Genomic DNA, 26,934 nt, shown 5'->3' on the forward strand with positions numbered 1-26,934 from the left:
CTTATAAAATGTGCCACTGTTCATTTCATAGATGGCTTTAACTCTGAAAAACATCAGGTATGTCAAGTTACCCAAGTACAGCTACAAGGTTTAAAAACTGTTATGTTTCTAAAATTAACACCATTGGTAGCAAAATAAAAGAAAAAACACTCTAGTTTATGAACCAGTCTGTGTTTAAAATTGAGAGGCAGATAGAGATACCTCTCTTCTGGAGTGCGGGAGGCGTTGGGTAGGTGAGCTACGGCGGGAGCAGGGCGGTGGTCTGGTCTGGAAAGGTGCGGGCAGCTGCACTGGTGGCATTCCAGTGGTGTTTCCCGCGGGAGTTAAATGCAGCCTGGTTTCAGCTGCAGTTGTACAGGGTCGGTGTGCGTCTCTAGCGGGCGTTTGCCTGCATCTATGAAAGTCAAGTACCCCAGAGGGTTTTTCCCCGTGGGCTGGTAGGTCCTCAGCAGCATTGCACAAGCCGCCAGCTGAGTTGCATGTACATCCTCCTGTCAGCCTCCAGTCCTCCCCTCTCAGCCAGCACCCATCAGTGATGGGACTTGTGGAGGAATCCCGATGCTAACTTCAATCCACGTGATTATTCCAATTTTTTTTTTCTGTATTTCAATGGGATACAGTAAGTTTAACAAAGGTCAAACTACTGCTGAGGATTCCCAGCGTCCTGAATTTGAAACAAACCCCACCTCAAACCCCTTCTTTCTCCTTCCCCCTGCCCTTTAATCGGTTTTATTGATACATCTGCTGAACATTCCTGTGTGTCCAAGGACAGTAACAAAACCTATTTCTCCAAAGAGGCTTACAGTGGGAAATGAAATCAAGGCAGGACTAAATGTCACAAAATACAAAATATTATTTGTGTTTGAGGGGAATTATGGAAACCCAAAGTTTGCTCACGTGATTGCATCTTATTACTGTCGGCCTGGGGTTTTTTTAATTATAATTTTTGAGTTCTTCAATTTTTCTGCATCTTGTGCTGTTCTGTAATAAATATTAGTAGATAAAATGTTGAGGTTCATGTGAGCTAGACTGAGCTCTTGTTACGGAAATCAGAAGGAGAACTGTTTTCAATCAACAAGAAAGTAATTATTGGGAAATGCCCGCATTGCTGTTAAATTTTACATTCGTTTCCTGTTCTTTGGGTATAATGTTGGAATTGAAGGCAGATTTTTTTACCCCCAGAATGAGGATACTGAAATACATTCTTCGTTGCTTTTACAGCAAGCGTTGTCACACAGCCTGTTTCTCTACTTTATTTGCCGTGGAGTGAGCAGAAGTCCTGGGAAGATGAGACTGGGACCAGGTGAGGAGAGGGGATCTCTAAATGTGTTCTGGGTGGTTCTGCAGGCACGTGATGAAATCCTGGATCGACTGACCCTCGTAGCAGATCTTGTAGATGGTTGTAAATAACGGGAACCTAAAAGAAGTGCGTGGCAATGAAAATAGTTTGTAAAGTTTATATAAAACATTTCCATTCCATTTATCGTGGAAAAAGTTGTTGTTACTTTAAAGGAAGGTGGACAATTTTTCTCTCTCTTTGCAGTATAATTTTAACTTGGAGGTGCCTTTACTGGAAGACTGTATAGGGCAATTAGGAGGAGCTAGGGGCAAGTCTTGGTGACAGCAGAGAAGAGCTGTTTTGGAGACAAAATTCCTATCTGGTATTTTATTACAAAAAATCTGGAATTGCATGTCCTCTTTTTCCTCCTGTGTGCAAAATGCATATATTATTTGCGTTCGTTACTGATATCTAAAAGACTAAAAAGAATGGAAATGGTCTAATGGTTTCCTTTTCCTGGCCTAAAGGGTTCTTTCCCTTTTGCAAGCTGTCTTAGTCATTATGTGGTAAAAAAAATGAGTCCACTGAATGACTTGGAGCCGAGTGTGCAACTAAGTGCAATTATGGGATATTTATTAGATCAAGTTTTGATTTAAAAGTTCACGTCCTGTTAAAATGAGCTTTTCTTTTCTCTCTTGTTTTTGAAAGATAATGCCACTCGAATCTTCTGTATCTGTTATTATTCTAATGGGAGTTTTTTAAGTGTTCATTTAGCGGTGTTTGACCCCTCGGTACTGCTAGTGTACGAGAGAAAATGGGATGGAGGGAAGTTCAGCTTTTCTGTTGTGTAAGATGAGACAAAGGTTTCAAATTATAATCTCGCATCATCCCAAACAATTAGAAGTACTCTTTATCCACCATTACTTGTGGCACTGCAGCACTGATAGCAGCACATATTCCCTATTCAATGCTATAAAATTTTTTCATCGGGGCATATGCTCCCACGTTTTGTACTGGGATAACCTGGGTAACGCTGGCACAGCTTGCAGCAGTACTGCGCTCTGTGATGGTGATACACTGAGAACAAGAAACCCACAGATCACGCTTGCAAGCTGACTCTGTCTTGTTTAGGGGGACGGGGATATCTGGGTCACTCCTTTGGATTGTTGGTTTTTTGGTTTCCTATATGTCTGTGGCTTGTTTTTTCTAACGCTGTTTAGCCTTCTTCCTGTTCTACCGACCATGGCAAGGAGGGGTTGGGCTAAGCTGAGCTCTAATGGTGGTCCAAGATGTAGAAAGCCATTGTTACAGAAACGGAGAACTAAACCCAAGTACCATTAGGGAGGTTTTGAATCGCTTGTCATTTGTTGTTGATTCAATTTTTTTAAAAAATAAAAGCACTTACTTATCGAGCATATTTTTCTGTTTCAGAATCTTGTAGACTTCGGCTGAGGTCTGAGGACCTTGCAGCTTTTGCCCGTTCAGCATCTCGTTTTCCAGTTCCTCAATGGACTAGAAGAGAGGAGACTGATTACTTGGATCAGAGGGGATACTGCTGCGATACCAGCAGTTATCAAGAAGGTAAACGGCTAACGATGCCTCTGTAAAACACAGAAGGATTTCTTCATGCGTTAGTGTAAAACTTTCCAAAGTCCTCCTTACTTTTCCTGTGCGAGCAAAGGCTTCTGCTACTTTTCTGTTGCGTCCCCCGTAGCAGGTAGTGATGAGGTCAGCGACGCCGCAGCTCTCCAGAAAAGTGGCTGTCGATACCGGCCCCCTACAGAACATCTTGGCAAAGGCTACCATTTCCATAAGGCCCAATCGTATCACTGCTGCCTTTGTGTTATCGCCGAAATCCAGTCCGTCGCAGAACCCAGCTCCCACTGCCACGATGTTCTAAAAACAGGTTAGTGTGAGACACAGAGGAGGAAAGGACACGGTCAGGCAAGACTGCAGTTCATCGGCTTGCGCTGAGCTTTAAGAAAATCCCACAGGTCTGCCTTCAGCAGAACGAGGTTCAATTTCTGATGGCCACAAGTTTATCTTATGAAGAAGGTGGACAGCTAGTTACTCTTGAATAAAAGTAGCTGGACTTCTGGAAGATTTTTATAAAGTATCCACTGTTATTCCCATGGGCAAAAATCAAAGCATCTTGTTTAATACCGTGATATTACAGTCACGTAGCCTGTATGCAACTTGTTTTGGTTTTCTGCTAGTTCCAAGTTGGGAGTCACTGACCTTTCTGTTTTAAATCTTTAAAATACCCCACGTGGAGTCGTGCCTTTCTAGATTTTCTGTGTGGGTCTCTAATATACACAGACAAGGACTGTATGTACAGATGATGCAGTAGATCAAATTTTGGTTTTGCTTGCAAAAACAGTCAGTAGAATTGTCCTTTTCTAAGCTCTAAAGACTCTCTTGGGATCCTAAACATCTTCACAACTCCTCACTGTTGCCCTGCACACCTCCCTTCCCACCTCCCAGTTCCCAGCCCCTAAATAGGTCCCTACATAAGCGTAGTTCACTGGCTTGTAGACAATGGCAAAGCAACGATTTCAAGAAAAGCAAAGACGTGCCACAAAGCAGAAACAACCTCTCTCCCCTCTGTGCCTGCCCCCGGTTCCAGTCTGTGGCCAAAAGCAAAATCTGGTGGTATTTGGTTTTGTACATAAAGAAACTTTTCTTTTTGTATGTAAGGTTAAACAGGACCAGTTCTTTCCTAGCCAGTAATCCCCCCTCCTCCAAGAAAAGGTGAATTATTGAAGTAGGAATGATTGAACGTATCAAAAAGTACAACGGATCGCAGGCTGGAGTCACTTTCGGCACGTTTAAAAGCAAACTCCAAATCTCACTCAAGTGCCTCCTCCATAGGAAACCTGGTGACTTTGGTATTGTTTCTGATCCAGCCTGGGATCACACCGTGGGCATCGCTGAATGCCACACAGATGTGCTGCCGACACAGAGCGTCGCTTCTGATGCGAACTTGCTAGCAGGTTACTACTTGAACCACGGAAGTGAGTTATTAGCGGGAGCTACTATCTGTAGTAAGAATCTTTGATCTGTGGGCTTACAACATGCAGACAAGAAAATACAGTAGACTAAATTCTGCCCTCAGAAGCAGAAGTGCGTCCAGTAAAATAAATATAAAAATACAACTATTTTGAAATGCAAAGCCAGCAGTTTTTCTAAGTAAGTTTCCCCTTTTTTTGCAGGTTGGAATACTGGTGCGTGAACTACACATCTTGTCTGTGTGCTTGCTCAATCACACACAGTTGCAGGACTCATGTTAGACTCCGTGGCTTACAGAAAACTCAGGTGAGGGTAGAATTTGGCCCTAATAAAAACATTCTGGTTTGAAATCACTCACTTTTAAGGCTCCACAAATCTCCACTGTATCAGAGTCGAGCACCACAGTAATCCTGAAATTGGGGGTCTGCATTAATTCTTTAAAGATTTCCCCTTGTTTTTTGTTTTTGCACCCTGTGGGAAGGAAGGATGAAAGTTAGAGTGATTTTTTTGCAGTGTTTCAGAGTACATGCAATGAACTGAAATCTGAAATAAGGTCCCAGGGACCGCTTTAGGTTTTCTGGTCCCAGCAACTGGATGTTGCTAAACAAGAGATTCATGTGACAGCAGCTGCTGTTGCTGGAAGCCAGTGTTAAATGTATGCAAGTCCCAGGGCACTGACCAAGAGTTGCTTAATAACACTTTAAAAAGCTGAAAAGTAGATAGACTCTAACACAGCTTTCTGCCTGAGAAAGCTCGTATAACCACAAACGCTGCAAAAAACAGTGTTTATAAATTGCTTTGTGTATATCATAATAGCACAACAGTGTAATTACTGCTTTGAAAGTGTTACACTGATGTAATTGGTAGGTATTATTATGGGATGCAAATAATTAATGCCCAATTAATTCCCAGTTACAGGGAGATCCACAGATGATGAAGCTGAACATTGGCATTGCTGGAACGTTTTTGTTACCAGTGCTACGGAGGTCACGTGTCATGTCATTACAGTGCTTGCCCTGGGTGTTATTGAGAGGAAGGGTAGAGAGCCCTCGGGGTAAAGGGGATGAGGTTTGCCTTTATCCAGAGAGCCCCTGGCCAGCTGGGCAAAGGCTTTTGAATGGCATTTCACTCATTTTCATAGGAGGCAGCTTGGTTTCCTTCAGGGAGAGCTCAGCAGTGAGTTTTACTAGCCTGAGGCACTGCACTCCGGTAGCTGTGGGGTTTCTGCCCCATCTCATGAGAGACTTTGGGTTTGCTTCTTGTCCTTCGCAATAATTGATGTTGGGGGATACCCGGTCTCTCTGAGGTGGCTGTTTCTGGGCTGTGTCGCTTTCCACAAGGACAAGAGCAAGGGGCAAAGCTCTCTGCACAGCCATCATCACAGCATGGGTTAAAACTGGGCCAGCAGAAGTTAAAACTCCAACCAAGAAAACGAATATTGCTCAACTCTCCTAATCATGTCTAGTTTTATTCGTGCCTAGGTGCTCTGCCAGCAACGAATGCCCAGCTGGTACAGTTTTCACTGTTACTGTAACATTTGCAAGGCAAAGGAACAGAAGTGCAACAATAACTTATTTGTCTGCCTTCCCTAACTACAGAAGGCTCTAACTTGAATTTCTGCTTGCTTGAAAAATCAATGGGTTTTAAAAACTGCTGGATGAACTTTCCAAGTCAGGTCAGACCCAGTTCTGGGAGGATCTGAGGGTACGTCTTGGCGAGCACTCTGAGCAAGAGGGAAGAACAGAATGTTACTGGGGTTGTTCTTTGTTCTTTGGGCTTGGTGTTTCTTTGTGTGGGTTTTTTTTTTTTTCCAAACAAAGCAATTTGAAGATGGAGAAAAACATCTCAGGGAGCCTGAGCACATACGAGCTTCTGATTACACTTCTCTATCTAGAGAAGCCGACGTACTTGGTGTTGAGTTGTACAGACAGAAAAGGTGACTCTCATCAACTCCCACGGGAACAGGATTAAGCTGTAATTTTTAAATGGATGAAATTAGCTCTCGGCACTGAAACCCACTGTCCACTCAGATGTGATCTTGCTAGCACCAAGCTCCCTGGAAATCATGCTGCCTTCCCGAAGGAGCTCAGTGGGCACCGCACCACTTGGGAACCACCTGGGACCCGTCACCTTCCCCTGCTGCCTCCAGAGTTACCCAGTTATCTTGTTGCCCAGCCAGGGGTGATGTTAAACCACAGCTCGCAGCTCTAACTTGCTCTTTGCAATAGTTACCAATGGTGGTTTCGCAGAACTTCTCATCAGCCACTTCTCGGGCTATGTTGGCCCCCATAAGCACACTGATCTCTATTTTCAGTTTCTCTCGAATGAGGTCAGAGATGAGCTTCAGGCCATCAGGACCCTCATCAATCCCCTGAATAAAAGATAAGTCAAAGCCAAGTTATTAGACTAGGAAAATTGCAGCAGTAAGAGCATTGGTGAAGCAGAAGGTGTCCTCTTGCCTGCAGCTCTCTGGTTTTAATTAGAGGGATTTGGGTCTTATATTCACTAGCCTTAGCCACTAATACCAATGCTCTGGGTTTGTACTTTGGTAACTGCAAAATTCAAGGCATGTTCAGGGAGAAGGCAGCGACAGTCGAGGTAACCCTGCAAGAGGCCTCGCACCCAGTGCTGCTGTCCTGAGGCTTGCTTTGAGGCTGTACTCTTCCTTTGTGTTAAATTCCTGTAGCACAGAATGAGACTTTTAAATTAAGCCTACAGGCACTGGCTTTTTTTCAAGATCTAAGCATTAATCTGAGTGTTTCATTGGTGTTAAGGAGTATACTGAACTGTTGTGGGTTTGGGGTTTTTTTAAGCTGAAGTAAGAAGTAAATTAGCAGGAGTTTCCTTCCTCTCCCACATTCCTCTCCTCTGTGTACTGCAGTTCATGAGATAATTTCTATGGGGGAAAAAAAAGGTGAGGTGAGGGGAGAGCTGGTGTTGCAGTCTGAAAACCTGAATTACATTTCTTTCATTACAATTTTAATTTGGATATTTCCTATACTGCAATCAAAAGAAGAAGCAGTAGACTATATTCCTATGCTTTGCCTCTGGCTTTGAGTTTGAGATTCTCTTAAAATATTAATTTCTTTTAAGATTATGATAATCCGGTACCTCTAAACTTAAAAAAAAGAGATTCCTCAGTTCATGCCACATTGAAATTGCTTCAGTTCTGCAAAATCACTAGTGTTACTGTGGCGTTTTACTGCTGCCAAGAACAGCTTTAGCATGTATTCAACCCAGTGCTCTTTCCAGTGAAGAGTTAATTGAGGCTATATGTATTCTGATGAGTGTTTTTTCTGGCAGCAGCTTCAACCTAGGTAGCTTTCTTTCTGCCCATTTTCACCTCTGTGCTGGTCCAAGTGGGAAGCGATCCAGGCTAAAGATGGGCTGGCAAAGACTGTTATGCTTAGCCCGGCTGGGTTGCCCCATCCTTTCCTCTCTGTGTCCACGTGAGCAGCAGAAGGGCTGGCAGAGGCTGGCTAAGTTTTAACTCTTGCAGAAAGAAATGCTTGTGTTTATGCAGAATGTGCAGCTGAGGACTGGAGCTCCTCCCCTCAAGCTGAAGCTATTTATTCAGTCCCTACAGATTGAGTCTTGTGGAGGTGACAGCTTACCTTGATCAGTGAAATCCCAAATGTCCCGGGTTTTATCTGGCCCGTGATCTGCTCGCAGATTCGTCCAACGAATTGATGTGGCAGAACAAACACTAAAATGTCTGCCCCGGTTGTTGCTTCGACCACGTCTGGTACGGCCACCTGGGACAAGAGCGACAACTGAAATGAGCCCCAGGTAGGAATCCTCACCCCTTGGAAGATACCAACGTGACAAAGCCATTGAAGACATGTTGCAAATGTCCTTAGTTTTAACTGGCAGTGTGGCATAGCTGCTAGCTCTTCATGTGAGCAACTGCAGCTCTCTTCTGACATACCCAAAGCAGCCTAACTATTTTAGGTTTGGATTTTTTATAAGTTTGTTTTTAACGTGCCTCCCATCCTAGCCCTGTGTGGATAATCTGGGGAGGACCATATCCTTTATAAACCTGCACCATCCTGGGAAGCCCCTTTGCTGGTTTAGCTTCTTCAGGTGGTTCCTGATGATACTGAGCAACCCCATTTGGTTCTGCTGGAATGGGTGGTAGTACCAGGGAGGATGGGAGTGAAGCAGGGTGGTGTGGCAGAGCCTCTTCTGGCAGTCTTTAGTTTCCATAGGTCACCAGCTGAGAGCTACTCAGGAGTAAACGATATTAAAAGGTGAGATTATTATTATATTTGGGGTGGGATGAGTTGTTTGTTGTAATTATATAGTAACTTGACCAATTTACCCAACATGCTTAATAACTATCAAGCTGTATCTTCTTCCAAATGCTGATGTTACTCGGAACACAACTCAAACCAGGCTACAGAGGCCAGGGCAGGTGAATTTGAGCCTGCTGTCACAAGCAGTTCACAATCAGGGCAAACATCGCCCTTGGATGCAGCCTTGGAGCAAGCTGCCTTAGAGCAAATGGGATTCCTGGCAGGAGAACCAGAGCTGCTGCCATCAAGGCTGCTTCTCTGGGAAAATGGCAAAGCAGGAGCGGAGCAGAGGCTGGCAGCGCTGTACAGGCAGTGCTTCTGTCTCTCCAACACTTTGCACAGCAGTGCAAGGAAAAAATTTATTTGTTTGTTTGTTTTCCTCGGAGGTGAAGGTGTGTGGGTCCCTCCAGGCTTTCCTGCAGCCAGCTGATTTCTGCTGGTAAAGCCTGAGACTTTGCTAGGGACAGGATGAGGCTGATCTCGAGTGATGGTGACAAGCCTGTTGGTCAGCTAGAGGGCTGCAAAAATAACAGTGACAAGTCAGTTGTAACCCAGGAGAACCGTGTGCCAAGGTCAAACCACGAGGGTGCAAATACGCAATCGCAGCACTAAATGGAGTGGTACATACAACCACTCTGCAAGCAAGGAGACCCACCACGTGCAGCGTCTCAACTTCCTTTCACAACTGCAACTGTTGTGCCACTTTAAGTCACAAAACAGTGGCGTTGGCAAAATCTTGAACAGACCAACCCCCTCACCTTGCTTGCTTCAGGAGCAGTAAATTGTCTAAGCTGATTAATTAGAGATCTATAACTTGGTATTTTAAATGTTCATGAAAATTAAACATCTTATATTTTTGGTGGAATTTACGGCATTATTAATTACTGCAGCGTGTTGCTACCCGGAAATCAGCCATGAGCCAACAGTTCATTATTCATCTCCTTGTCAGCCACAGCTGTTAGCTGTACTGTTGGTTTCTTCTTTAAAGAGGGGAAAGCAGTAGCTTTCCATTTTTCCCGAGAGAATGCTGTGGGCTTGAAATATCTCAGCTTTGTGTCGACAGAGCTCTGCCTGCCATTTCTAGGGCTATGCTGATTTCCGCCAGAGAGGAGGATGGTGCGTTACCAGCACCCGACAGTTGGGTGTTTGAGGTTGCGTGTGACACAGGAGACAAGCAGAAGTCAGAGAAGCGAGTTACATGTCAACATCGGAGTGAGTTAGGTGGCAAACCAGAATGAAGTAGTGAATTACTTGCTAGTTTTAATTTTGCCAGGTTTTGCCTCCTTTATAAAAAATAAAAGTATTTTAGTGAGATTTTTTTTTTTTTTCCCCAACTCACCACATTTTTGGGTATCTTGTATCCAGGCAGATATTTAACATTTTCATGTTCCTGGTTGATTATTTCTGAGAGTTTTCTTCCGTTGATGATCTCTTCAAATACCCACATCTTGACAATAGGATCAAATCTGTTGGACTTCTGGACATTTTTGCCAATGATTCTTGCTATGGCTGATCCCCTTTAAAACAAAAAAGATGAAATAACTCATAGGAAACAAATAGTTTTATTGTGAATTGGGAACACAAATTACTTGAAACACAGTAACTCATAAAAGGCCTGTGCTATAGAGCTGTTCAGGTGCTTGCTACATTTATCGGACAGCTTTATCCACTACCCTCCATCAAAACCCCCTTGATTTAAAAACAAAGTGAAATCAGAGCAAACATAACTGTAGTAAGGGGTCTGAAGTCATATATCAAAGATTATAGAGTAGGAGTGTGATGTACCATTGGCAGCACTAAAAGTACAGTATCTGGGACTAAAATCTCACTTGCTTCGTGGATATTTTTTTTTTCTGAAGACCAATGGATGTAAAACCACCCAGGTGGTAAAGCAGTGCTGAACGATCTTGCTGTGACAGGCTTTGTGCATCTCTTCCAAAATAGATGCAGCCCACTTTCCTACTGAGAACCAAACAGTTGTAGTAAGGATTTTATGTAAGAGCTAAATTCTCAGAAATTGTTCTGTTCTTTTTTAAAAAAATACAATCTTCAACCTGATGGTTTCTTTTTATTTATTGTTCTAATTATCACTGTAACAGGATCTGTAATAGTTGCAGCCTGAGGATATTTTGACCATCCAGTTTACTCTTCTTCAGTCATGCTGAGCATCATTTAACCTCAGCTGAGACAGTAATTTTATTTCCCCATCACCACTTGCAAGCATTCATGTATTTTCTTGGCAAGAGAGAGTGAAAAACCCCACCAAAAATATTGAAAGTATTGCTTAATGCTCTTTAAATTACACGGGGAGGAGGCGTGATTATTTTTACTCCTCTGCTCCCTCTTTCCATTTTAATGCTACTTCAGTCTTTCAAGTCCTGGCCACTCTGCTAACACAATGTAAAGAGGAGCCCCAGTTGCAACGCTCGTGTTCTCTGACCCACTTGTAACGCGCCTACAACGAGGAGCATGAACAGGATTGAGCTGTGGGCTGTTTTCTGCAGCGGACAAAGGTCTCGAGCATATCCGAGGCGAAGTCCAGGTGGGTCTGTGCTGTCAATGGTTCGACGGGAAACCACATTACAACTGGCTCCCCTTGGCTCAGCCGTGGTTTTGGTGTAACAGGCTGGCACAAGGCTGGATTGCTCAGTGAGTAGTAGAAGAATAAGGCCTTCATCTTTAACGATAAAGAAATCCTACTGAGAGCAGGTTTCACTTTGCTCAGTGTTGACTGTATGTATATCCTGAGCTGCCCAATGCTTTTTTTTTCTGCTTTTTTTTTTTTTTGGGGGGGGGGGGGGTGTTGAGTTTTTTGTGAGGTTTTGTTTGTTTTTAAAGGGATGACTGGTTTTGGCCCTTTGAAATATTTAGGGAAATGTTTAAGGGGTGAACCTTTACTGTAAGAGTTCTGCTTTTTTGAAAGAATTGTACATTCATATTATTTATAAAATTACTTATATTCTAGTTTTCTTGCCCTGCTGTCAACAGAGAGCACAATCAAGGCTTGAGCTGAGGATGACTTGTGGCTCTGCACAAGAAATGTGTATTAATAAGAAAAGGGGGTTGTTCACAGATAAACTTGAGATCTAAATTCATTGTCCAGGTCGTGCTGCAGTCTCCAGCACAACCTGGATGGTGAACTTAGACCTCAGGCCTATCCATGGAAATAACTTTTTTAGCTATGTACCGAGCTCATAGGATTTTCTGTTGAAAGATGCAGACTGCAGCTCAAACCTCTGAAATCCTGAATGGGACTCAGAACTGTCAGTAGGTAAACCTGATCATCTAGCAGAGCTGTCATTACCACCACACTTGGATGTTGCCACCCAAGTGTTTTCCTGTTGACAAGGTGTCGGTGAATGTCTCTCGGGCATAAAGGTAGCTCCATAAATGGCAGTATTTTTGTTTGGTTCCTCTTTAGATGAATGAGGATTTGAGGGAGAAAGGGTTTAATGTTTAAAAGGCATTGAGTAGTCATCAGGGGAAATACCTCACCACAAAACCATCAAACAGTTCAAAACCTGGTGCTCTGTTTACTTAGTCTATTTGAAATTCAGTCACTGGTGATCAGCCTTGGGAGGAAGAATTGCTTTGTCTGGGAAGGCGGTGCTCGGTAGACTACACAGGCTTGGCAGAAGAGGGCTGCTTATGCAAACAAAAACAAGGGCGCTCACATATAAAGACTTCGCTATGGTTTTGTTTTCTCCAAAATTCAATTTAGTGAGTGAAGATTAATAGAAGACAAAGAACTCCGCTCAGATAATTTTTAGAAGTAAGTGAAAGCTGCCAATCAATTTTTTCCCTGTTATGTTAATTCATGTTGGAAGTCATTTACATATTGCTAAGAAAAAGAGCTTTTATCTGGAGATTTCATATCAGTATAATGAGAAAGCTTTGATAAAGATTAAGTCAGTTAAGACCCATTATTTACATATGTGAATATGAAAGTGTTTGTGGCATACATCAGGTCTGGTGAAAAGCAGAGCTTAACGGACCCCATGAAGCAGGTCGTCCCTTCGCTATACAAAGGGCAGTCACATATCCTTAGGCCATTCCTAACAGTTTCTCCGAGGAGGTCTCAAAGACATCAGTGGTTGCAGGTCTCTTCACTTCCCCCACCAGCCCCTCCCAGCCATTGCTCTCCTCAGCATTAGAAAGATCAGCCTCACATTTAACCGAAGTCTTTCGTACTGCAGTTTAAGCCCATTTCTGTTCTAGAAGGGTGGAATATTGGTTTTCTCCTTTAGAAGCTTGAAGACGATCATGTCTTCCTCCAGACTCTTCCTTAGCCAACCACCCCAAATTTTTTTTAATTATAGTATTGCTCAGGTGGGAAGGGACCATGAGGGGTCTCCAAAGAGGGAACAGCACTGAGTTCAGATGGGTTGCTCGGGGCTTTGTTCAGTCGAGCCTTGAAAACTTTCCAAGGGCCACCTCCTCTCTGGGCAACCTGCCCCGATGCTTTATTAGTCTTATAGGGGTTTGGTTTTTTCCTCTTCTCTTTATATATTGAGTCAGAACCTTCTCTGGTTTAATCTATGACCACTGGCTCTTGTTTTCTTTCCATGCACCTCCGTAAAAACCCTGGCCATCTGTACCTATTGCAGACAAGAACCTAGTTCCAGCTGGATCTTCACTGAGGACTCTGCAGCCAAATGAATTGAAGAAGATGGGGAGAGCTTTTGGATTCTGAAGGGCCAGGCAGTGAATTAAACCTCTGGTTTTAAAAACAGGTAACTAAACCGTGATTAATGTAAACACAAACCCTCCTGCACCTGGCTAGCAACTGCAAAATGCGGCGCAGCAGTTACTTCGCTTAACTCGTGAGTCTCCCAGCAATGTTGACTTAGTAAGTCCCTGTGACCTGCTGAACTTCTGCAGCTGACATGGGCTATTGCAACATGCTGTGTCACGTGTCAGCCACGTTTCTGAGCTGCAGGAAAGACTCAAGAGCAGTGATCTGAACTGTCACCCAAATGTTCAGGAGGAAAATAAGAAAAAAATATTTGCCAAAGATAAACATATTTCTGTGTTATGCTAGGACAACCTGTTCTGCCACAGAGGCTATGAATAGATGTGATTTAAACATCAGAGCACAATGTTTGTCTCCTCCCTGAAGATTTTACAGTCTATTTATACGGTAGGAAGCAAGAGATGGGCCCAGGCAGACAGGCAGTACAAGCAGGTACTATTGAATGAGCTGGGGTCTCTTATCTCTGTGGCATAACTCTTTCAGAGTTTGTAGGTACATACGGAAAAAAAGAGAAGTTTCTGGAGTGGAGATCTGAAGGAAGACAACTCAGTGGCTTTGGAGAATGTCTTGTGGCAAGGGGACAGGCTGGGAAAGGCAGGAGGTGCTTGCTTGAGGTGCAGCAAGAGAATGACGAAGGCTGTTACCGTGGGCTGACCACAGGTGACAGCTGACTCCCAGATGTGCAGCCGGGGCTGTTGAGGGGCTTGGAAGTGACATGGAGCTGTCTGCGTGGGCTTGGATGCCTGTGGTTAAGGTGAGCGAGAAGAAGGCAGCAGGGGTGAGAGGCAAGCGCTGGAACGACATGGTGAAAGCGGCAGCTGGGGAAACGCTGGTGCAGAAACGCTGGGGCGGGACTGTGTCTGTCGGGGCCAGAGAAAGCCAGATGCATGATGCTGAGTTCCTGAAGAAAACTTAGCTGTGCAGTTACACCTGAAGGGCTGTATCTGAGAGATGTCATGCACAAAGAGCCTGTGATCCGGAAAGGACAGGCAGGTGGCGGCTCAGAAAGCAGTGGACTGGTTTTGCAAGGCAGGAAGGCAAAGAGCTGTGCTTTAACTATGGTGTCTTCTCAGCAGCTCATGAGCAACCACTCCCTCACCTATTGATTTCTTCTGGCATTTGCTTCCACTTAGCTGTCAGATATTTTAAAAATCTTCAGGAGCTTGCCCTCCTTGTACAAAAACAATCCACAGAGCTACCTCAAGGCTGGGTTTGCTAATCCCAAGCGCCTGCACATACATATTGGTCTCTTTGTGCTCAGCTTACGTGAACCATAAGAAAAGATGCGAAGTCCAGTGAGACAGGATTTACTGACTTCAGTGGGGTCTGTCAGACCCGAGGCACTCTGGAGAGCCATGCTTTTGTCCAGGCTCGAAAGGACGGGGCCGTACTAAAGCTATTCTTATGAACAGGGGTGAGGATAAATGGGAGACCTGAATGCTTGTACAAGGCTGCGTCTGCGCCAAGATGCACGACGACATGCTGAGGAGGCTGGAAGTGAAAGGTGCCAATAAGTCACGGCTCTAAGTGAAGCCTGTGCCCCTGTTCCTTCCCAGGACCGCAGCTGGCCTCTCTGCTCTCCTCGCCACTGAATGCTTACGCCTGGCCGCGGAGGCACAGCCCTGGTCCCCTCCGAATGTCGCCCTCCTGTCCCCGGGCTCCCACGGGCTCCCACACCTCGGCGCTGCAGGGGCCAGTCCCGGGGGCTGGTGCCGCCTCTCAGGGACGACGCTCCCTGCCCGGGGAGAGCCCGCACGGCCGAGGCGGGACGCGATCGGGACGGGGGCCGCGGTTTCAGGACCATGGAGACCCCCGGCTCCCCGCACCGGACCTGTTGCGAAGCCCCCGGGCGGGGCGGGGGGCGCCCCGGGGCGCTGCCCGGCCCGGCGGTCTCGGTGTGCGGGGGGGGGGGTGGGGTGGGGTGGGTAGGAAAGCAGAGAAGAAACGGGAAAAAGAAGAGAGGAGTGGGGAAGGGAGGAGGGCAGGGGAGAGGCGAGGGGGATGGAGGATCCCCCCCCCCCAGCTCCCCGCGCTGCGGCACTCACCAGTTCCCCGAGCCGACGATGCAGACGCGGAGCGGTGACATGCTGCGGGCTGCCCTCCCGCCTGGCGCGGCTCGGCCCGGCCCGGCCCGGCCCGGCCCGGCTGTCAGCACCGCCCCTCCCGGCCCGGCCCCCGGCGCCTGCGGGAGGGCCGGGCGTGAGCGGGCGGCGGCCCCGGGGGGCAGTGCCAGCCCCCCCCCCCCCCGGCTCCGCCTGCAGACCCGGCGGCCTCTGCCCGGGTGGGTCCTTGCCCCGAGGGGCTGCCCCACGAGTGTCGGCTGAGCCCGGGGTGGGGGGGGTCTTGTGTGTGGAGGGGGTGGGATTCGGTGCCGTGGAGGGGAATGGGGAAAATGGTGTCTTCTCCGAAAATCACGGGGATGAGGGCCTGCGTGGGGAGGGCGGGGGGGGGGGGGGGGGGGAGCCCGGCACTTCTGGTGGTGTGGGACGTTCCTGCCCATCGGCAGCCCCGAGGGTTTCTGCGGGGTGGGTGAGGTGGCGGAGTTTGGGGCAGGGAGAAACACCTCGGGGTCCCACCTGTCCTACCAGACAGGTGGCTAATGGCTTCAATTCTTCCAACGGGTGAGGAGCACACCAGGGAAGGGTTATGAGTGCGTTTGCGGAGCCGAATTCAGCTGATAAATCATGGACTATGCCGTAGTTCTTAATACAGGACATCAGATAAAAGTTATTTATAAGGAAGGACGAAACAGAGCGTCATTGCTTTTCCCCTACGTGGTCTAATCATGCATGGCGCCCTACAAATGACCACATTTTACCTCTCAGCCCTCCACTACACCCCGAAGCAGCGTTCTCTCTTTTTTTTTTTTTTTTTTTTTTTGAGCCAAAGAGCTGCATTTGCTGCCTTCCCTGCGCTTGCGCTCCTGCTTCCCTTCGTCCTGCCGTGCCCAGGCTCCCTTCCCTGCCGGGGGCTGTAGGCTCAGCAGTGACCACATCTGCTGCCCTCGCACCGGAGCTTGGCTCCGTGGTTTTCTGGCTCCGTGTGACAAGGACGCCTGACCCCGTGATTCACAGAGGAGGGCTGGCTGCCAGTGTTTCAGAAGCCCATGGGTGTTTCTGGAGGTACACATGTATTCAGCTCGCCTGCTGTCGGCTTTATCGGCTCAGCTATTTGGTGCGTCCTGATGGTGGTGAGAGTGTTTGGGGACATAACAAACAAATTAGGGCAAAATCCTGCAAAATGAAGTCTTGAGAAAATGACCAGGACAGGTTGCTGAAAAGGAAGGTGTAGCTGGGACCCTGGACACATGTGAAGCCTGATGGAGAGCTCTGTGAGAAGAGGCATTCCCCACACACACAGTTTGAGCATAGCCAAGGCACAAGAGCCTTTCTCTGGTTCTAGGTGCGTTTCCTCTACTCTCCTGTAAGTTCACTATGATTTGCTCTTTCTCTGGCTGAATAGCTTCTCCATGCCTCTTAGCTCTCTGCTCCTTTTAACTTATTCCTCCATCATGAAGAAGATCAACTGTGGAGGTGAGAAAGAGACATCATCCTTCTTGCCCTGTTCAGCCCCTGAGACTTGTCTGCTTGTTGCAAGCTCTTCTGTGCTGGCGAGTTCCCAGGCCCCCAGGGGAGGACAAACTCACTGAAGTACTGGCTTCTGCAACTGATGCGTGCAACAGAAGATGTCCCTAGTCTATATAGTACGTAAGTATTGCAAACTGTAATGGTTTCATCTAAATTAACGTGGAAGCTTTTAATTACAAAGGGGATCAGTTTCAATTTGAACTGATGGATTTATGTGCCCCAGGGCTCTGGACTGATGGACTTCTGTGCCCTCCACACTCAGGTGGTTGCACTGACCATTTGGTTGGCGCACAGAAGCGGGCAGGGGTGAGACTGGCAGAGGATGAGCAGGCAGATGGATACAGCAGGACTTGTGAAGAGCAGAGGACACAGCCTGGGACTGAGTGCATGCATCAGCTTATATATCTGTGACACTAATTGGCCGTGGAAGTAGATAACTTGTGCTGCTGCTGAACTGTCCTCTGGATTTGTGCAGTCACTGCTCCATGGAGATGGACAGGAGAGCATTCACACACGAAGCACCGTTCTAGGAGGTCTGCAGGCAGGTTTGGATGTCAAGGCGCTCTCAGCAGCAGTGTTGTGTGGGGACACAGAATGGCCTTGAGAAATGGGTCTTTTGGCAGATTCCAGAGCCCCAGAGCCATATAGCACACACCAGTGGATGCTGACAACCGTTGTTTTATCAGGCAAGGAGAAGGACCTGCCCTTTCCCACAAAGGCACAGTGTTTGTTTTTCACGTAAACCCATGAGCGCTACCTCTCAAGCGTGAGTCATTAGTACATAACAGACATAAAAGCCTAGTCTGTTTAATAACGAGGATAAAGACAACACTCTCAAGGCCACCCCCACCCAAGCTCACCTGATTTTCTGCACCTAATGGGTCATGTGGTTGTCAGCAGTGGGAGATTACACGGCCAATACACGGCCAAACAGTTTTCCTCTGCCTAGCAGCTGCTGCAAACAGAAAAACCTCCCTGTTGGTGCTGCAAAGCCAGGGCAGCCAACGGGCGTTTTTTCGTAAGACAGATGTGGCTTTCTCTACGGTGGCAATGAGGTCTCTGGACACCCCAAAATGTGACTGAGAAATGCCAAACTCGGCGGGCGCCAGGCAGAGGAAGGGCAGGGAGGAGAGAGGGACTTGAGGGCAAGGTAAAGGGCAGCGTGCTCTTTCCTGTGGTATAGATACAGGCCTTGTGTGCTTTGCTTTCTTGGCCACTGGTTGGTGAAGCCTGGGCACCCTTTACTGTTGGGTGCGTAGCGTAAACTATGTGAGTATGGGACAGAGTCAGTCCTCTGTTCTCCTTCCCTGGGTGAACTGGAGCTGGGCCTGGAAGGACACTGTCTGCCAGCTCACAGCCTTGTCATGCTCCATTTTAAAATCAGCTAGGTTTTTTGCCTTCTCTCCTACCGAGAAGCTGTTGGAGATCATTACTCCTCTCACAGTGAGACCCCTTCTCCCCATTTCGTATCCAACGTGTGCCTGTCTGCTCTAGCACAAGCACTGTCTATAAATGTGAATAATTCTTCTCCTTCGGTGCCTATTCTCCCCCTCTGCCCACCTTAAACCCCAAATGTATTTACACAGAGGAATCTTGGTTGGACTAGACGATCTCCAGAGGTCCCTTCCAACCCCTACCATTCTGCGATTCTGTGAATCAGATCCCTTCTCAGCGTTCATTTTGCCAAGATCAGCAAGACATGCTCTCTTATCTCCTCTTTCTTCTTCCTCTGATTATCTGGATGGCATTTCTCTGTACCTGTTCCAGCATGAATTCAGGCTTCCTGAACACCGATAACCTGAATGATGCCCTAAAATCTCAGTGGAATTTTACCTGGTGCCTTGTACATGTTTACTTACTGACTTCCTGGAAATATGTGGCTTGCTACATGGAAGACTGCATTTACCTTTTTAATAACTACATCAGGCATGTGGCTCTTCCTCTTCCGTTGTTCACAGCAAATAAATCTTAATTTACAGCAGAAATTTTATCAGTCTCTCGGTGCATGTCCCTCCATTTTACACTGTTACGTTTTATCCCATGTCTGTTACTGGGACATAACAATCATATAATTCTTCCTGTAGGATTTCCTCTGTGTTGAAAATGTCTCCCAACTTTGTCATTAGCAGATTTCATTACCCCACTCATCATTTTTTGCACCAAGCTAACTAATGGAATTATTCAGTAAGACCGATTCCTCCAGTCCTGTAATTCTGTTCTCAGCCCCATCAGCAGTTTTCACCCCCAATACTATTCCTTCAACATTTTATAGCATTTATGTTAATCCTTATCTTCGCAAGTTTAACTAATAATTATCTAGGTAATACCAAATCAAATGCTTTACCAAAGTTCAGGTTGATAAGATTTATTAGTTTTCCCTTGTCTGCAAATGCAATTATCTTATCAAAGAAAGATATTGGCTTAGTCCACATATAACATGCCTAGCTTGCACTTTAACCCATTTTCTCCTTCCCTTCGTGTCTTTTATTACTCATGGCTTACATTTCCTCTAAAAAGCCTATAGATTTCAGTGACAGAGATTATTCAGTCTTCAGAAGTGAACGGTAAAGAGCTCTTGAGTTCTGTGTCTGTGTTGCCTGCAGTAATTTCCATATCTGTGCCCTTTAGCCCATTAAGTGTGCTGCCTCTGCTCTCTGGGGTTACATCTTCTTCCTTATGGAAACTGAAGCAATATAGTCCTTTAGCTTTTAGATATCTGCTCTGCTGTTATTGTTGATGATGCTTTCCTTTGTAATCATGCAGCTAAAATACTTTTGTTCTTGTTTTTCTTCCCTTTGCAGGTCTGATTTGTTTTGATTTTGAGCTGTACCTTTAATTTTGGCTGTTTGAAGGATAGTTTTCTCTATATATTGCTCCTTTCTACTGTTTTCACTAGGCTTTCTGCATATTCCTAAGATGTCCTGCACCATCCGTGTTACAGTTCACATCCTGTGCGGGGATATAGAGCTACGGGTAATATTCTGCCTTATTTTGCCTGATCTCTTTGGAGAGAAGTAAGATTCAGGGAGCCTCTTCTGTTTTGTGACTTCTTGAAAGCAAAGCAGAATATGAATTTTGCACTCCCTGGGATGACCATACAGCACCGCTCCTCAGCGTCACTAGGAATGCAGGCTTCAGAGTTCAGGGAAAGAGGAGCTGAGAATGGAGCTTTTTTTTGCTGAACCTTGTGGGCTGATGTCAGCAGGACTCAAACTGGGTTTTCTCACTTGTGGAGCCATGGGTAGAGTTAAGGATGGGGTAGGTCTGGAGCTGCGAACACGGGTTTCCAAGTTCAGCCTGGCTGTGCGGGAAGGAGCCCGCCTGTTGTGAGTGTCCACAGAAACCTTCCCCTGGCCAAGGTCTGCAGACCGTTAAAAACCTCCCGCTTGAACTCTACCCAAACTGCAAGTGCCACAGCTGACCCTCCCCTTACACTAGACAGCCTGGAGATTGGCATTAGCATCAACATTACTTGTACATCACAGGCCTCTTCATTTTCTACTGGAAAATTTTTGCTCATAAGCTTTCCCTGAATCATATTCTAAATAGAAGATTTGCACGGTATATATATAAACACTAAATTATAGCATGTTTAATTACTTTTAAATATAGGTAGTAAATAATAACCATTTATACTGAGGTACCATGTAATATCTCAAAGCAGCTCTTCCAGGATATTAGGTACAGACACATAACATCAGTTTGTGTCCCTAAGAGCTGACAGACCAAATTACTCACAGCTTTACAGCTTCCACGTGGCCTTCTTGCAGTCTGCTTTTACTGACTCACGGGCTCTAGAAAGCAAATCAACAGTGAAGTCTTTACTCCACTCATTTTATTTAGCTGAGTTCTCTGCTGCAAGTTCTGAACAGATTATATAGGCAGAAGTTTTTTTTTTTTCCACACTTAACTTAGTTCTCTAAGAAGGTACTTAGAGACTGCATTTTAGCCCTATAGAAATCTATGTAATTCCAAGTAATTTAAGGAATTCAAGCCGAACAGACTGAGAGGCCAATTGTAAATCATCTGTACTCTTTAGAGCTTTCTGTAATCCAACAGAGAAGGTTTTCAGGAGAAGCAACAGGACTAGAGCAGATCTGAAAAATGTATTTGCCGGCTGAAAAGCAGCACTGGTAACTTAGAGTTAATTTTCTATAAAATAGATGTCAATCCCCAGGCAACGGACCGACAAAGACTTTCCAGAATCCAAATATACCTATTCTGTAGGCAGTGCAGGCTGCAACGAGAAGGAAGGATGTCATTTGGAAATTGTGGATGGAGAATTGCTTTGAGTGTGCAGATGCAAACAGAAGATCTGGTAATGAGAATAGCTCAGCATCAGTATCCCACAAGCAGAGCTTGTATAGAAACATAGCAGTCAAATTTTGAAGGACAGGTTTGCCTACAGAAATTACCAAGCACTTTAGCTTGGTTTCCAAACTGCTCTTGTTATCACCTGGAAACTGCATTTGACTGAGATAACAAGCAACTAAACATGACAATAGGGATCTACAGCAGATGGAGAGACACTCACGTTGCCATAGAAACCGTGCAGGAAAAGTGTGTAGGAGAAAAGCATGGCACAAAAAAAGCTTGTAGGATAAGGGGCTAGTGACTGAAGAACTGAATTCACTCAGCAACTATTAAGGTTAGTGGAGACAATAAATACACATTAGCTTTTCAGGAAATTGAGAATCGTGGAGGAAAGGTGTCCTACAGGCAAGCTGCAGAACAGTCAAAGGCAGCAATGCCATGTTGTGCCATAGGGTAGGGCACAAAAAGTCTTTAGAGAAAGGCTGGAGATGGCCACGACATGGATGAAAAAGCTGGGAAGCCCCTCAACCACAACCACAGCAGCACATGCTCCCCTTGCCTCTGCTGAGCACACACCGGACCCAGGCTGGTGGGAAGGGGGTGCTCTTCCCTTGGCCTCCTCTTCTCTCCCTTCAGCGAGTCCACACGTGCTTGGGAGGTGAGCCAGCCCCGCTCATCCAGTACCTGCGCGCTTTCCCTGTGTGGAGGACCTGTTGGGTGGTCCCACGGTGCTAGAGGGCTGACTCCTCAGTGATGGGCTCACGTGCGGCTACGTTTACTGAAGAAGGTCAAGGGCTTGAGCAGGGGGGCTATCTGGAGGAAGTTTCTGTTTCGCTCTCTGTTGGGGCAAGTAACAGGGCAGGAAAGATCACCTTGAGCGCAGGGAGCGGAGTCACCCGGGGGCTGTTGAGGCAAGGCAGAAGGTGGGTCCTGCCGCGGTGCAGAAGGACCAGACAGAGGTGACGGGCTCCAGCCATCACCCTTTGCACTAGAACAGCCTGCACTCTGCCACAGTGGGCGGTGAGGCAATACCCTGAGCTCTCTGCCTGCTCACGAGTTGGAGAGAAAAGGGCAGGGAGGCGTCCCTGTGTGACTCGGGCAAGCAGGGGCTGTTGCTCGGGGAAGACCCAGGACACACATCCAGCTGGCAGCAGCAGCTCCAGCAGACTGCCAGTTAAAACCATGCGTGCTGGGCAGCTATGCAAGGGCAGGCAAAGGGATCGAGACAAAGTGCTTGTCAGTGTTGTGGAAACAGAAATGTCTCGAACTTTGGTCACAACACAGTTTTCTCCTGCTGCTGCTGGTGAGCTGCCTCTGTAGGACAAGCTTTAGTCTGTGTGGGGACTTGGAAGACCCTGCTGAGACGAGGTGTAAGTGCTTTAACCACTCCCAGGTGGTGGGGCTGGGTCAGCAGAACCACAGGTTTTTGAGGTCTAAAAGATGAAAGGCAAGGTGGGTGTGCTGGGCGCAACATGCCGGCGTGGAGAGGGATGGGGCTGCTGGGGTCTTGGCTCTTGCGCGACGCCTGCAGAGCAGCATCGCTTCAGCTACCGTTGCAGCCCCGTGGCTGCGTGATGAGGGTGGCAGCTCCAGGCTGAGGCAAGCCTCTCTCCACGCAGAAGCATTAAAGGAAAATACCTGTATACAGGCGGCCACTCCAAAGATGCTGCTCCAGAGGCAGACGCAAGGTCCTCCTGTCCCGTTGTTCACTGAGCTCCCAGGGTATGGTCCTTTCCTCAGAGGGTGCCTCACGGTGGGGAAGCTACTGGGATTACACTCCCGGCTTCCAGCCAGACTGAGCCTTTGCTGCTGCCCCAGTTTACATTTCCACATCTGGATCGTGTTGGGGTGACATAATGCTGGCGCATGACTCAATGCAAAGTCACACTGGGTGCAACTGGAAATGGTGCCAAATGTGAGTGTGAAGGACACAAATGGGTTACGAAAAGGGAGGGAAACTTTCTAGGCAGCGTGAGCTGCTGCCATCTGTGAGACTGGTGCTTTCAGCTGGACCTGCATTACAGCAGAATATGATGCATAGGGATTGATAGGGAAGAGAAAGAAAATTAGATGATGACTTGACAGTGACTGAAAAGCCCAAATGAAAAAAGGTTTTGACTCATTAAGACTGCAGGAGGACTGATGAATAACCTTTAAAAGCAAGCACCAGAGATCCTGCATGCCAAACAGAGCAGTGTTGCATACACATGTTAAGTTACAGCAAAGCCACAGACCCAGTGACTTGGTAATATCTGTAAAGCTCCGAAATTAAGGTGTTCTGTCAAATGATCACCACAGTGTAAAATCCTCTGAATTCAGCCTATGGGGCTGAATAATTTGTACTACATTTAGCTGACCTTACTGGCCATTTTCACCTACGGCCAGGAGACCACAGCCATGCGCTCGGTACATTGAAGGAGAAAGGCTGTTCTTTTAAACAAATTTTCTTTCTTGTTCTTGTGTCATGGCATCTAACTTTTAGTCAGCAGGTATCTTTTATTCTTAGTAAGAATAGGAAGTTCTTTCATGTTCATTATCTAGAAGAGCCCAGAAAACATTAAATATTTCCCAGACTATTAATAAACTCAAGTATCAGTTGCTTTGAGAAAGAATCTGACCCTAAGAACCACTGATCGTACAATTAACAAACGCAGAGTGGAGCGCCGTTAGCAACGTTACTTTTCTGGTCCTGTTCTCATTAGCCAGCGCCTCCCCCAGTTCAGCAATGCTTCTGACAAATGGCACTCCTCCTGCCGTGAAGGCAGGCTCTACTTCTGGCTTTCCTTTCCCAGGATTGATGTCATTCCTCCGCACGCCTGTAGAGGATGTAGTTCCCTTAGCAGACAGGAGCAGTCATTGCTTATCTTCTGTGGACCAGCTACCAGAGGAGGGCACAGGTTTAAAACTGTTAAACTTGGTCTCATCCAAAGATCCTTTTTAGGTCAGGAAAAAACCAAACTGTCCAACTGACGAGGGAGTGGTAGAAAACTTGTATAATCATTTCTATTTTAAAACTCCTATTTTTTTTTTTTTTAAGCACACAGATGATGAAAAATATGCTGGATTTTAGAGCTTTACTCTGTGAACATAGATCTTGCTGCTCTAAAGAAATGAATCTGATCTGAAGAGATGCTAAGCATGTCTAGCCAGACTATAAGCTTCAGAAGAAATCAGCAAGTGATACATGGTTTTGATCAGACCCTAGACAGTTTCCTAAATTTAACAGAACGATAAATTATGGCAATTTTGGCAAACTTGCTTTAACATGAGTTAAAATAAAATATGATCCACTTCAGCTTGTAGCCATAATGTGGCATACAAGGATTTGATTTGACAAATGTCGATAAATGTATGTTATCCTACTCATGCTTTCCTCCTCCAGATCTGCAGCTCTTTCTCAGTTCTTCCTCTGGACCTAGAATTCACAGCAAGTGGCAAGGCTCAGGCAGGCTGCAGGCAGGGCACTGCTGTGGCACCCCAGCACTTGCCTTCAGCTGCTCTTGCAAGGGCCAGGGTGGGATTTTGAGCCACTAAATCATAACCGGGAAAGGAGACTGAGAGCAGTGAACCTGAACACAAGTTACAATTAGTAGAAACTGTAAACTAAAGATAAAAGGCAGCTTGAACTGTAAGTCCTTGGCAAATGTGGTTGTGCTCTGTTTGCCTTCCTACGCTGCTAAGCATTTTGTCAATGCCATCTCACGGCAGCCTCTGGTACTGCGAGTGCAAGACTTTTTTAAGAGAAAAAGCAAATGCGTGGGAGAAGCAAATCTGAGTTTACCACCCTGTGCTCAGGGGCCAGATGCTGAGGGGTTGCAGAAACATGCATTGAGGATCGCTGACCTGTCTTGGGTGTTGGAGAAGTTCTAGGTGCAGGAACATCCTACTGACCACCTGCGATGGCTGCAAAAGGTCCAGCATGGGTGAAGCTATGTCTCTGTTGGGACCGGTTGTCCTCAGGCAGCGGGGGAAAACAAAACACACAAGTGAAATTCTTGTCCGAGTTGCTTTTGTTTCAAATTTTTCCAGGAAATTTTAGGTGGTGTTGGCATGCATTATGATACTATGCAAATATATTGTATTTTCAATTAAAATGTCAAGTGATCAGCAGAGGAGGAACTAACACTGCAGGACTGAGGGCAAGAGAAGTGCAGTTCTGGCCAAAATTTTCTTTGATGGACAAAGTGATTCTGCTGATCTGATCTGTTCTCCTGTGGTTCCACGTGAGAAAAAGCCCCTTTTTTTTTTTTTTTTTTTGTTTTTGTTTCCCTGCAGTGACAAACGTGCTCCTTGAAAAGCAGAAGTGGAGGATTTTATGCCTGTGCAGTGGTAATATATTACGTCTCTGTTAGAGAGATTATAGGTGCGTGTGCAACACGCAGTCCTCGCCTGGAGTGTGTTAGCTGAGATTACATGTGATTGCTTGGCAAGGAGGGATGGTTACGTGCTAATTTAGAGCCAGATTAAAGCTTATAAATATACTTTAAAGACGCGATGCTCATAACGTGCTATCCTCATTTGATGGCCAAAGGCAAAGATGTTTTGAATGCCACTGGGAAAGTGGGAACGTGCTGGTAGGAGATGGGAAAGCCAGGGCAGCTTTCATGGGGTATGAAGCTCCTACCAGGGGGCATGCTCTAGGTAAATAAACTATTTGCCTGAAATACGTTCTCCTTTACATTTTTGCTTCTATGTAGATTCACATATAGGGAATTTTTAGAATTTTTATATCCAGTTGTTCACAGTATTATAGGTGTATGATAAAAGAGCTGGAGAGGGAAAGTGGAGGAGGGAGTTTGGGTAAGATGAAATGTGGAGCAGAACTGCAACCTTGCTAACCAGGGCCATGTCTGATTCTGCCCTCCTCTTCCTCATGTGCGGGTTGATTAAAGCCAGGACAGGGATCCTCTGTCCCTGATTTTAAGAAATAACGCAGCCACGGTCAATTAAGTTTTGGTTGTCCAAAAGCCATGCCTGGCCTGAAAGGTTACACGCCAGCAAACCAGCCCCTCCTGGTTAGCTCTACTGTCATGCTGAGAAGGAAAAAAAAAAACTACTTAGCTGTTGCCCGTGTGCAGTAACGGGAGGAAAAATGGGAGGAAGCATGTATTTCCTCTCACGGCCAGGACGGGCTGTGGCTTTGCTTGGTGAGGGAACTGCTGCATCGGGCCCTGTTGTATGGGTCTCTGACAACGCTCAGCGAGATCCCAGCCAAGGGCTCTCGTGTTCCTGCTCGGAACAACCTGCATACAACACTGCTTGGATCCCTCAGTCCTCCCTTTTTTTTTTTTTTTTTTTTTTGAGAATGCTTGTAGCCATGCGTTTAAAATTATTTTAAAGCTTTGCTATTGCTTTAAGCGCGGTAGTAGCAAAGACAGGCCTAGCGCGGGCACTGGTGCCCGCACTAAAGATGGCGGCGGCGCTGACCCGGAAGGGGCGGCCGGGCCGGGCCGCGGGGTGAGGGAGCGGGAGGGCGGGTTTCCCCAGCCCGCCGCGGCCGTGCGGGGAGCCGAGCCCAGCCGAGCGGGACGCGGGACTGCCGGCAGCCGCGGCCATCGCAGCCTGCATGGGGCAAACGCGGCCGGGCCCCGGCGCGGCCTGAGCGGGGCCGGCGGGGCGCTGGGGCGGGCTCCCTCCCCGGCAGGCGGCCCGCCCGGGGCCGGGGGCGCCCCTGAGGGGGCAGGGAGCCGCGGCGCC

At 46.6% G+C, this 26,934-nt stretch overlaps 1 protein-coding gene across 2 annotated transcripts; it reads right to left on the bottom strand.

Annotated features, from left to right (window-relative positions):
• Positions 1-1,320: 1,320 nt before the first annotated feature.
• On the bottom strand, positions 1,321-15,422 carry LOC104345398 (glycerol-3-phosphate dehydrogenase [NAD(+)], cytoplasmic). Of its 2 annotated transcripts, none has more exons than XM_086465140.1 (8): positions 15,382-15,422; positions 9,928-10,100; positions 7,903-7,979; positions 6,521-6,659; positions 4,647-4,759; positions 2,942-3,175; positions 2,685-2,791; positions 1,321-1,417 (listed from the first exon to the last, which is right to left on the bottom strand). In XM_086465140.1, exons 1-8 carry the CDS (start codon positions 15,420-15,422, stop codon positions 1,321-1,323), a joined length of 981 nt encoding a protein of 326 aa, XP_086321266.1. The 2 variants fall into 2 exon arrangements, with proteins under 2 accessions (XP_086321266.1, XP_086321265.1); XM_086465139.1 differs by having other exon boundaries at positions 7,903-8,043; positions 9,923-10,100.
• Between the last annotated feature and the right edge of the window lie 11,512 nt (positions 15,423-26,934).

The sequence above is a fragment of the Leptosomus discolor genome, chromosome 5 (genome assembly GCF_034619465.1).
Source record: "Leptosomus discolor isolate bLepDis1 chromosome 5, bLepDis1.hap2, whole genome shotgun sequence".
Lineage (NCBI taxonomy): Eukaryota > Metazoa > Chordata > Aves > Leptosomiformes > Leptosomidae > Leptosomus > Leptosomus discolor.

What these genes read in the sequence shown, in the direction of transcription:
- LOC104345398 (XM_086465139.1), bottom strand. Translation starts at nt 15,422, where the DNA reads ATGTCACCGCTCCGCGTCTGCATCGTCGGCTCGGGGAACTG. An exon ending in ATCGTCGGCTCGGGGAACTG is followed by an intron (nt 10,101 to 15,381) that starts GTGAGTGCCGCA and finishes TTTGTTTTAAAG; the next exon opens with GGGATCAGCCATAGCAAGAA. An exon ending in TTGGGATTTCACTGATCAAG is followed by an intron (nt 6,660 to 7,902) that starts GTAAGCTGTCAC and finishes TCTTTTATTCAG; the next exon opens with GGGATTGATGAGGGTCCTGA.